The sequence below is a fragment of the Pseudophryne corroboree genome, chromosome 1 (assembly GCF_028390025.1).
Source record: "Pseudophryne corroboree isolate aPseCor3 chromosome 1, aPseCor3.hap2, whole genome shotgun sequence".
Lineage (NCBI taxonomy): Eukaryota > Metazoa > Chordata > Amphibia > Anura > Myobatrachidae > Pseudophryne > Pseudophryne corroboree.
Window position 1 is genome coordinate 952,046,165 of NC_086444.1, and position 12,838 is coordinate 952,059,002.

A 12,838-nucleotide genomic window follows, 5' to 3' on the forward strand; every position below is an offset into this window, starting at 1 on the left:
TCCCCTGCTGTATTGTTCTCTGTACTGTATTGCAGCTAAGAACAACAGATGAAGGGTTTATGCTAATAAGTCATGCTGTGCCTAGGAGCAGAAAACTAGTCAAGATAACCGTGGACCCATCTGTATATGCTTTTAAACACTATTTAGTAAAGTAAGAGACACGTTAAGTGATATCACTCTATATTTGTATTTTATTAAATTGCATTAAAAAGTATAAAAAAAATTAGGACTAAAATTTAAACAGATTAAAATCCCAGAAGCTCTGGGGGTTAGGCAGCCCAGTCCACTCAGTTACAATTAACATAATGCCACCTCTACATTCCCACTTCTACCACTGTATAACATAGTGATCGGCAGGAAATAATTACTGTAGGTTTTAACAAATTTTCAGGGACTGCAGCTACTTCAAGCAAATGAAGTCCTCTAGTTCAGGCTAATAGCAAACTATGGCAGCGCATGCTGATACTTTCACAGCTGGAGAGCCACAAAAAATAAAATAAACCCCCCCCCCCCCACACACACACACACACACACACACACACACACACACACACACACACACAACATTCAATACTTAGTAGGCTGTATATTGCAGTAACAAATGATCTTACCCCTGATCCACAGAAGCGGCCTAGCCTCATAGCTAATGTATCATGACCATCAAATAGCTCTATGTAGTCATAACCACAGTCTGCCTCTTCTTCCACCTCGAACGTTGGGAAGCTAAGCTCAACGCGCAGACCTCTTTCCGTAACCAACAACCACTCACAATCCGCTTGGACTGGGTAATTGTTATCACCAAACTGGGCATGTGAAAATAAGTCTCTTGGTTTTGCTTCCGGTTTCAGTCTGCCACCGCACTCTGCAAAACATGAATTAAAACTTTAGCGCATAATCACAAATACATTACTCTATTAATTTAGTGCATTTTAGAGCTCTCTCAAAACAATCAAGAAAATAATAGTCATTGACTTGCAATGCACCAGTAACCTCTACACAGAAAAGCTAAACATTTCATCAGCAAATCTGAGTTCATGAGAAATCAGCCATCCACTGTTATACTGTATTTAGCCCTTTGTTATGAACAGTTATAATGATCAAATACAGTATTTATTTTGAAATTTTCAAAATAAATCAAACATTTAAACAGATATGCAAAATCATAGCAAAATTTGTTATATAACCAAGTTGATATTTGTAATTTCAAAAAGGAGTCAATTTTTCTAATTTTCCTATAAAAACTACATCATTAAGTGCCCTATTCCAAAGAATGATTGCTCCTTCTTATTAAGTATGTTGTTAGTAGGTATTTAGAAGCATGCTGCCCTCCCAGATATGTGGCTAGATGCTCAGGGACAAGATACTGAAAACATGCTGCAGTACTACTACTGTATGTTTGCAAGCAAAGGAAATTATCAAGCAACTGAGCAAAACAGTCTTGCACTGCAGGTGGGGCAGATGTAACATGTGCAGATAGATTCAGATTTGGGTGGAGTGTGTTTAAACTGAAATGTAAATTGTAGTGTAAAATAAAGTGGTATAATATTTGTAGGCTGCATGCAAAAGCAGCCAGTATTTACCCTGCACAGAAATAAAACCCACCGAAATCTAAATCTCTCTCCACGTTACATCTGCCCCATCTGTAGTGCAACATGGTTTTGCCCAGTTGCTTGATAACAGGGGCAAACTGGGATGGAAAACCACCCTGGGAAATTTATGAAAGCAGCCAATAGTGAGGTCTGTTGTGGGGGTTGGGTCTGCTAAGGGGGTGGGATTCCGTCTCATAGGGTCTGTTTCTCAGTTGAATGCAGTTGCAGTCTTACGTCTTTTGCTGTTGTTGCATCTGTGAATTTATGCTAATGATGCTACAATTCAGTTCCCTGGTGTATATCTGTGCATCCAAATATTCAAGGACTGAGATGACCACTGTTAGCATCTATATATGCTGCAATCATGCTTTGTGCATCTCTAGATGCCACCATCGGTCGCACCATTGAAACCTTCACCAACCATATGCTAGGTGCAGATCATCAGAGTATGGCCTTCAGTGTGAGCAATTCAACGTCTCTATATGCAACCACTTTCAGCAACATGCCAACACCACGTGAGCTTTATACAACCCCCTGTAACCACACAGGAATGCCCAACACATTTCTAATACACTTCTTGGTGTGTGTGTGTGTGTGTGTGTGTGTGTGTGTGTGTGTGTGTGTGTGTGTGTGTGTGTGTGTCTGACTCTGTACAACACGATCATGGTGCATACATGCGTGGTGCAACTTAGATGCAAGCGCAGATGGACAAGATTGCACAAGAAAAATATTATGCCCATTGGCCCCCACAGGAAAAAACACACACATTGGGCCCCACAGGGGAAAAAAAATATTACAAATGTATAATAAAGCTTTTAGTATTACAATTTGTTTTCAAATTTCCACTGCTCTTTGAAAGGCCCACCAAGAGATTTTATAATTCTTGGCTGTAACATATATAGTGTTCCTTCTAGGCTGTTTCAGCAGGGTGCTGCACCCTGCCCATTTTTCAAATGTGAAAAAGCACCCTGCCCTTTTTCAGTGCACCCTGCAGGATCAGAAATCCTCCCCTTGTATACAGAATGCAACAGTCAGAGTGCATGTTACAATGCAGTGGTCTACTCCTTGTCCCTCTCTGAAACTGGAACACAATTTCTGTCCTCTGCGAATGGGATAGCAGAGGAGGAAATTACATCACTGCTGTGGCTGCCTGTATAACACAGCATTCTGATAAAGAGGGAAAGAATAGGGTAAGCAGTGAGCATGTACTGCTTACACTATTTCCCTAGTAGAAGAACAGACTTATTTTGTACCTATATATTTTAAACCCTCTGCTTTACGTTTCTGTTTTATAACACATAAGGATTAGAACTACTTCAGTACTGGAAGAAACCTTCATTATCTACTGATTATGTATATGCTACAGACGTTCTTTCATGAAGACTGGACATATACAGTATTTTTCTCAGTACAGATGTTGGGTGTTAAATGGATCTCCTATATGTATGTATCGGTATATGATACACTAAGGGAAAATATATATACGTATAACAACTATAGACTAGAGATGAGCGGGTTCGGTTTCTCTGAATCCGAACCCGCCAGAACTTCATGTTTTTTTTCACGGGTCCGAGCGACTCGGATCTTCCCGCCTTGCTCGGTTAACCCGAGCGCGCCCGAACGTCATCATGACGCTGTCGGATTCTCGCGAGGCTCGGATTCTATCGCGAGACTCGGATTCTATATAAGGAGCCGCGCGTCGCCGCCATTTTCACACGTGCATTGAGATTGATAGGGAGAGGACGTGGCTGGCGTCCTCTCCGTTTAGACACTTGATTTACTAATTTTGGGGAGCATTAGGAGTACTCAGTAGTGTACAGTGCAGAGTTTTGCTGATAGTGACCAGTGACCACCACTTTTATTTATAATCCGTTCTCTGCCTGAAAAAAGCGATACACAGCACACAGTGACTCAGTCACATACCATATCTGTGTGCACTGCTCAGGCTCAGGCCAGTGTGCTGCATCATCTATTATCTATATATAATATTATATATCTGTCTGACTGCTCAGCTCACACAGCTTATAATTGTGGGGGAGACTGGGGAGCACTACTGCAGTGCCAGTTATAGGTTATAGCAGGAGCCAGGAGTACATAATATATTATATAGTGAGTGACCACCAGACACACAGTGCAGTTTATTTAATATATCCGTTCTCTGCCTGAAAAAAGCGATACACACAGTGACTCAGTCAGTCACATACCATATCTGTGTGCACTGCTCAGGCTCAGGCCAGTGTGCTGCATCATCTATATATATTATATATCTGTCTGACTGCTCAGCTCACACAGCTTATAATTGTGGGGGAGACTGGGGAGCACTACTGCAGTGCCAGTTATAGGTTATAGCAGGAGCCAGGAGTACATAATATTATATTAAAATTAAACAGTGCACACTTTTGCTGCAGGAGTGCCACTGCCAGTGTGACTAGTGACCAGTGACCTGACCACCAGTATATAATATTAGTAGTATACTATCTCTTTATCAACCAGTCTATATTAGCAGCAGACACAGTACAGTGCGGTAGTTCACGGCTGTGGCTACCTCTGTGTCGGCACTCGGCAGCCCGTCCATAATTGTATATACCACCTAACCGTGGTTTTTTTTTCTTTCTTTATACATACATACTAGTTACGAGTATACTATCTCTTTATCAACCAGTCTATATATTAGCAGCAGACACAGTACAGTGCGGTAGTTCACGGCTGTGGCTACCTCTGTGTCGGCACTCGGCAGCCCGTCCATAATTGTATATACCACCTAACCGTGGTTTTTTTTTCTTTCTTTATACATACATACTAGTTACGAGTATACTATCTCTTTATCAACCAGTCTATATTAGCAGCAGACACAGTACAGTGCGGTAGTTCACGGCTGTGGCTACCTCTGTGTCGGCACTCGGCAGCCCGTCCATAATTGTATATACCACCTAACCGTGGTTTTTTTTTCTTTCTTTATAGTCATACTAGTTACGAGTATACTATCTCTTTATCAACCAGTCTATATTAGCAGCAGACACAGTACAGTGCGGTAGTTCACGGCTGTGGCTACCTCTGTGTCGGCACTCGGCAGCCCGTCCATAATTGTATATACCACCTAACCGTGGTTTTTTTTTCTTTCTTTATACATACATACTAGTTACGAGTATACTATCTCTTTATCAACCAGTCTATATTAGCAGCAGACACAGTACAGTGCGGTAGTTCACGGCTGTGGCTACCTCTGTGTCAGCACTCGGCAGCCCGTCCATAATTGTATATACCACCTAACCGTGGTTTTTTTTTCTTTCTTTATACATACATACTAGTTACGAGTATACTATCTCTTTATCAACCAGTCTATATATTAGCAGCAGACACAGTACAGTGCGGTAGTTCACGGCTGTGGCTACCTCTGTGTCGGCACTCGGCAGCCCGTCCATAATTGTATATACCACCTAACCGTGGTTTTTTTTTCTTTCTTTATACATACATACTAGTTACGAGTATACTATCTCTTTATCAACCAGTCTATATATTAGCAGCAGACACAGTACAGTGCGGTAGTTCACGGCTGTGGCTACCTCTGTGTCGGCACTCGGCAGCCCGTCCATAATTGTATATACCACCTAACCGTGGTTTTTTTTTCCTTTCTTTATACATACATACTAGTTACGAGTATACTATCTCTTTATCAACCAGTCTATATTAGCAGCAGACACAGTACAGTGCGGTAGTTCACGGCTGTGGCTACCTCTGTGTCGGCACTCGGCAGCCCGTCCATAATTGTATATACCACCTAACGGTGGTTTTTTTTTCTTTCTTTATACATACATACTAGTTACGAGTATACTATCTCTTTATCAACCAGTCTATATATTAGCAGCAGACACAGTACAGTGCGGTAGTTCACGGCTGTGGCTACCTCTGTGTCGGCACTCGGCAGCCCGTCCATAATTGTATATACCACCTAACCGTGGTTTTTTTTTCTTTCTTTATACATACATACTAGTTACGAGTATACTATCTCTTTATCAACCAGTCTATATATTAGCAGCAGACACAGTACAGTGCGGTAGTTCACGGCTGTGGCTACCTCTGTGTCGGCACTCGGCAGCCCGTCCATAATTGTATATACCACCTAACCGTGGTTTTTTTTTCTTTCTTTATACATACATACTAGTTACGAGTATACTATCTCTTTATCAACCAGTCTATATATTAGCAGCAGACACAGTACAGTGCGGTAGTTCACGGCTGTGGCTACCTCTGTGTCGGCACTCGGCAGCCCGTCCATAATTGTATATACCACCTAACCGTGGTTTTTTTTTCTTTCTTTATACATACATACTAGTTACGAGTATACTATCTCTTTATCAACCAGTCTATATATTAGCAGCAGACACAGTACAGTGCGGTAGTTCACGGCTGTGGCTACCTCTGTGTCGGCACTCGGCAGCCCGTCCATAATTGTATATACCACCTAACCGTGGTTTTTTTTTCTTTCTTTATACATACATACTAGTTACGAGTATACTATCTCTTTATCAACCAGTCTATATATTAGCAGCAGACACAGTACAGTGCGGTAGTTCACGGCTGTGGCTACCTCTGTGTCGGCACTCGGCAGCCCGTCCATAATTGTATATACCACCTAACCGTGGTTTTTTTTTCTTTCTTTATACATACATACTAGTTACGAGTATACTATCTCTTTATCAACCAGTCTATATATTAGCAGCAGACACAGTACAGTGCGGTAGTTCACGGCTGTGGCTACCTCTGTGTCGGCACTCGGCAGCCCGTCCATAATTGTATACTAGTATCCAATCCATCCATCTCCATTGTTTACCTGAGGTGCCTTTTAGTTGTGCCTATTAAAATATGGAGAACAAAAATGTTGAGGTTCCAAAATTAGGGAAAGATCAAGATCCACTTCCACCTCGTGCTGAAGCTGCTGCCACAAGTCATGGCCGAGACGATGAAATGCCAGCAACGTCGTCTGCCAAGGCCGATGCCCAATGGCATAGTACAGAGCATGTCAAAACCAAAACACCAAATATCAGTAAAAAAAGGACTCCAAAACCTAAAATAAAATTGTCGGAGGAGAAGCGTAAACTTGCCAATATGCCATTTACCACACGGAGTGGCAAGGAACGGCTGAGGCCCTGGCCTATGTTCATGGCTAGTGGTTCAGCTTCACATGAGGATGGAAGCACTCAGCCTCTCGCTAGAAAACTGAAAAGACTCAAGCTGGCAAAAGCACCGCAAAGAACTGTGCGTTCTTTGAAATCCCAAATCCACAAGGAGAGTCCAATTGTGTCGGTTGCGATGCCTGACCTTCCCAACACTGGACGTGAAGAGCATGCGCCTTCCACCATTTGCACGCCCCCTGCAAGTGCTGGAAGGAGCACCCGCAGTCCAGTTCCTGATAGTCAGATTGAAGATGTCAGTGTTGAAGTACACCAGGATGAGGAGGATATGGGTGTTGCTGGCGCTGGGGAGGAAATTGACCAGGAGGATTCTGATGGTGAGGTGGTTTGTTTAAGTCAGGCACCCGGGGAGACACCTGTTGTCCGTGGGAGGAATATGGCCGTTGACATGCCAGGTGAAAATACCAAAAAAATCAGCTCTTCGGTGTGGAGGTATTTCACCAGAAATGCGGACAACAGGTGTCAAGCCGTGTGTTCCCTTTGTCAAGCTGTAATAAGTAGGGGTAAGGACGTTAACCACCTCGGAACATCCTCCCTTATACGTCACCTGCAGCGCATTCATAATAAGTCAGTGACAAGTTCAAAAACTTTGGGTGACAGCGGAAGCAGTCCACTGACCAGTAAATCCCTTCCTCTTGTAACCAAGCTCACGCAAACCACCCCACCAACTCCCTCAGTGTCAATTTCCTCCTTCCCCAGGAATGCCAATAGTCCTGCAGGCCATGTCACTGGCAAGTCTGACGAGTCCTCTCCTGCCTGGGATTCCTCCGATGCATCCTTGCGTGTAACGCCTACTGCTGCTGGCGCTGCTGTTGTTGCCGCTGGGAGTCGATGGTCATCCCAGAGGGGAAGTCGTAAGCCCACTTGTACTACTTCCAGTAAGCAATTGACTGTTCAACAGTCCTTTGCGAGGAAGATGAAATATCACAGCAGTCATCCTACTGCAAAGCGGATAACTGAGTCCTTGACAACTATGTTGGTGTTAGACGTGCGTCCGGTATCCGCCGTTAGTTCACAGGGAACTAGACAATTTATTGAGGCAGTGTGCCCCCGTTACCAAATACCATCTAGGTTCCACTTCTCTAGGCAGGCGATACCGAGAATGTACACGGACGTCAGAAAAAGACTCACCAGTCTCCTAAAAAATGCAGTTGTACCCAATGTCCACTTAACCACGGACATGTGGACAAGTGGAGCAGGGCAGGGTCAGGACTATATGACTGTGACAGCCCACTGGGTAGATGTATGGACTCCCGCCGCAAGAACAGCAGCGGCGGCACCAGTAGCAGCATCTCGCAAACGCCAACTCTTTCCTAGGCAGGCTACGCTTTGTATCACCGCTTTCCAGAATACGCACACAGCTGAAAACCTCTTACGGCAACTGAGGAAGATCATCGCGGAATGGCTTACCCCAATTGGACTCTCCTGTGGATTTGTGGCATCGGACAACGCCAGCAATATTGTGTGTGCATTAAATATGGGCAAATTCCAGCACGTCCCATGTTTTGCACATACCTTGAATTTGGTGGTGCAGAATTTTTTAAAAAACGACAGGGGCGTGCAAGAGATGCTGTCGGTGGCCAGAAAAATTGCGGGACACTTTCGGCGTACAGGCACCACGTACAGAAGACTGGAGCACCACCAAAAACTACTGAACCTGCCCTGCCATCATCTGAAGCAAGAAGTGGTAACGAGGTGGAATTCAACCCTCTATATGCTTCAGAGGTTGGAGGAGCAGCAAAAGGCCATTCAAGCCTATACAATTGAGCACGATATAGGAGATGGAATGCACCTGTCTCAAGTGCAGTGGAGAATGATTTCAACGTTGTGCAAGGTTCTGATGCCCTTTGAACTTGCCACACGTGAAGTCAGTTCAGACACTGCCAGCCTGAGTCAGGTCATTCCCCTCATCAGGCTTTTGCAGAAGAAGCTGGAGGCATTGAAGAAGGAGCTAAAAGGGAGCGATTCCGCTAGGCATGTGGGACTTGTGGATGCAGCCCTTAATTCGCTTAACAAGGATTCACGGGTGGTCAATCTGTTGAAATCAGAGCACTACATTTTGGCCACCGTGCTCGATCCTAGATTTAAAGCCTACCTTGGATCTCTCTTTCCGGCAGACACAGGTCTGCTGGGGTTGAAAGACCTGCTGGTGACAAAATTGTCAAGTCAAGCGGAACGCGACCTGTCAACATCTCCTCCTTCACATTCTCCCGCAACTGGGGGTGCGAGGAAAAGGCTCAGAATTCCGAGCCCACCCGCTGGCGGTGATGCAGGGCAGTCTGGAGCGACTGCTGATGCTGACATCTGGTCCGGACTGAAGGACCTGACAACGATTACGGACATGTCGTCTACTGTCACTGCATATGATTCTCTCAACATTGATAGAATGGTGGAGGATTATATGAGTGACCGCATCCAAGTAGGCACGTCACACAGTCCGTACTTATACTGGCAGGAAAAAGAGGCAATTTGGAGGCCCTTGCACAAACTGGCTTTATTCTACCTAAGTTGCCCTCCCACAAGTGTGTACTCCGAAAGAGTGTTTAGTGCCGCCGCTCACCTTGTCAGCAATCGGCGTACGAGGTTACATCCAGAAAATGTGGAGAAGATGATGTTCATTAAAATGAATTATAATCAATTCCTCCGCGGAGACATTGACCAGCAGCAATTGCCTCCACAAAGTACACAGGGAGCTGAGATGGTGGATTCCAGTGGGGACGAATTGATAATCTGTGAGGAGGGGGATGTACACGGTGATATATCGGAGGGTGAAGATGAGGTGGACATCTTGCCTCTGTAGAGCCAGTTTGTGCAAGGAGAGATTAATTGCTTCTTTTTTGGGGGGGGTCCAAACCAACCCGTCATATCAGTCACAGTCGTGTGGCAGACCCTGTCACTGAAATGATGGGTTGGTTAAAGTGTGCATGTCCTGTTTTGTTTATACAACATAAGGGTGGGTGGGAGGGCCCAAGGACAATTCCATCTTGCACCTCTTTTTTCTTTTCTTTTTCTTTGCATCATGTGCTGATTGGGGAGGGTTTTTTTGGAAGGGACATCCTGCGTGACACTGCAGTGCCACTCCTAGATGGGCCCGGTGTTTGTGTCGGCCACTAGGGTCGCTAATCTTACTCACACAGTCAGCTACCTCATTGCGCCTCTTTTTTTCTTTGCGTCATGTGCTGTTTGGGGAGGGTTTTTTGGAAGGGACATCCTGCGTGACACTGCAGTGCCACTCCTAGATGGGCCCGGTGTTTGTGTCGGCCACTAGGGTCGCTAATCTTACTCACACAGCTACCTCATTGCGCCTCTTTTTTTCTTTGCGTCATGTGCTGTTTGGGGAGGGTTTTTTGGAAGGGACATCCTGCGTGACACTGCAGTGCCACTCCTAGATGGGCCCGGTGTTTGTGTCGGCCACTAGGGTCGCTAATCTTACTCACACAGCTACCTCATTGCGCCTCTTTTTTTCTTTGCGTCATGTGCTGTTTGGGGAGGGTTTTTTGGAAGGGACATCCTGCGTGACACTGCAGTGCCACTCCTAGATGGGCCCGGTGTTTGTGTCGGCCACTAGGGTCGCTAATCTTACTCACACAGCTACCTCATTGCGCCTCTTTTTTTCTTTGCGTCATGTGCTGTTTGGGGAGGGTTTTTTGGAAGGGCCATCCTGCGTGACACTGCAGTGCCACTCCTAGATGGGCCCGGTGTTTGTGTCGGCCACTAGGGTCGCTAATCTTACTCACACAGCTACCTCATTGCGCCTCTTTTTTTCTTTGCGTCATGTGCTGTTTGGGGAGGGTTTTTTGGAAGGGACATCCTGCGTGACACTGCAGTGCCACTCCTAGATGGGCCCGGTGTTTGTGTCGGCCACTAGGGTCGCTAATCTTACTCACACAGTCAGCTACCTCATTGCGCCTCTTTTTTTCTTTGCGTCATGTGCTGTTTGGGGAGGGTTTTTTGGAAGGGACATCCTGCGTGACACTGCAGTGCCACTCCTAGATGGGCCCGGTGTTTGTGTCGGCCACTAGGGTCGCTTATCTTACTCACACAGCGACCTCGGTGCAAATTTTAGGACTAAAAATAATATTGTGAGGTGTGAGGTATTCAGAATAGACTGAAAATGAGTGTAAATTATGGTTTTTGAGGTTAATAATACTTTGGGATCAAAATGACCCCCAAATTCTATGATTTAAGCTGTTTTTTAGTGTTTTTTGAAAAAAACACCCGAATCCAAAACACACCCGAATCCGACAAAAAAAAATTCGGTGAGGTTTTGCCAAAACGCGTTCGAACCCAAAACACGGCCGCGGAACCGAACCCAAAACCAAAACACAAAACCCGAAAAATTTCAGGCGCTCATCTCTACTATAGACATATGCGCTATGCTTTGTGCGCAAAGCGTCACACCAAAAATGTGCCCTTCAAAATTAAAGTGTGCCCTCCTCAGTGATCAGCACCCTGCCCTAGAAAAATCCTATAGTGAACACTAATATATACTGATTTATGTAATGCTAGCATATTCCATTGCACTTTCTTTCAAAGTCAGGCATAGTCAAATTAGGAACTAAAAGTAGCCCTGGAAAAATCTGCAGAAGTGGCCTCACATGGGCAGCACCAGAGGTATACTGTGTAACCATGGCAGCAGCACCACCCCTCACATGTCAACAAACAAAACAGGCCCCATGTGCACATCAGCCTACCAAGAATCTTCCCTTTGATCAGTGGCGCACGCAACGGGGGTGGCTGAGCACCCAGAAACCCCCCCTGATGGTCCAATTTATTTTTTCAGAGACGGAGACACCTTTGTCTCCGTCTCTGCAACAACCGTGGGACACCCGCGATCAAAGCTGCCCGGCCACTGCCCGCCTGTTCAGCTGTCAGCGCTTCCGCTTCAGTCCACAGAAGCGCTGATTGCTGTACTAGCCGTTTGCCGGGCAGTGCGCCGCGATCAGACAGTTCTCCCGCAGGAACAGGAGACCGGGAGAACTGCCCTGCTCAGCACCTAATGTCATGTAGGAGGTCCGCAGTGTCACCTAATGTCATGTAGGAGGTTTACAGTAGGGAAGTACGTGTGGGGGTGATGTATGCTCACTGTATGTTTGCAATCATGCTGTGTGTGTACTACGTGTGTGTGTGTGTGTGTGTGTGTGTGTGTGTGTGTGTGTAATATATATATATATATATATATATATATATGTGCTGCCTTGATTTACTGCTGTAATATATATTATGTTGGTGTGTCCTGAGGAAGAGGCGGAGGCCTCGAAACATGTGGATTCTGCACCATTAAATACTAAAAACCGTGTCCCTGGAGTGCCGTGCATTTGTGGAAGGATTTTATTATATCATTGCACTGTGGCACCGGGACCAGATGTTCATTTAGCATGTAGTGCCGGTATTTTTGGAGGAAATATACCGTATATATATATATATTTTGTACCCGTCGAAATGGTCACATCCACCATATCCACCTACTACACCTCTCTCACCAACTTCAATGCTGATTCCTTTGTAGCAATGTCTTTATATTGCAATACGGAAGTGTTATCCCTCTGATCTCATACAATCTATTTATCATTGAAAAGGGAAAACATTTATCTCACAGTAATCTATGGATTATTATGTGTGCACTTTCCACTAGATGTCACTGTGCTTCAGCTATTTCTTATCGCATGAATTTCATCTGGAAATACAATAAAGTATTTCAAGACTTTATTACTTATAATCCATGCCAATACAGCAAGTGAGCCTTTTGTTCTAATTGTCACTAGTTATGTATATACAACAGGTGGGTGAAAACTGAAAACCAAATTTCAGTAATTTTTTCCTGATAAATCAGGTAAAGACTAGTAGACAAAAACAATACTTTCCTCTAAATACCTCCTCTCTCATTTACTATGCTGGTGGTATTAATTGGGGTAATGGTTGGCACCATTCTACATTGTCATTCTACTTTGCAGACAGCCCTGACTCTCACATCGTCAGGTCCTGAATCAGAACCTGCAACAGGCTTCCCATAAAATATGTGGCAGGCACCTTCATTTCCTCAGGTCAGTGAAATTT

At 44.8% G+C, this 12,838-nt stretch overlaps 1 protein-coding gene across 2 annotated transcripts in view; it reads right to left on the minus strand.

The window, feature by feature from the left end:
* TLL1 (tolloid like 1) overlaps window positions 1-12,838 on the minus strand; it is a 440,554-nt gene that overhangs the window by 16,024 nt on the left and 411,692 nt on the right. For both annotated transcript variants that reach the window (XM_063920427.1, XM_063920428.1), the window contains one exon: window positions 612-862. In XM_063920427.1, coding sequence (XP_063776497.1) covers window positions 612-862 — 251 coding nt within the window. The remainder of the gene's footprint in view (window positions 1-611; window positions 863-12,838) is intronic.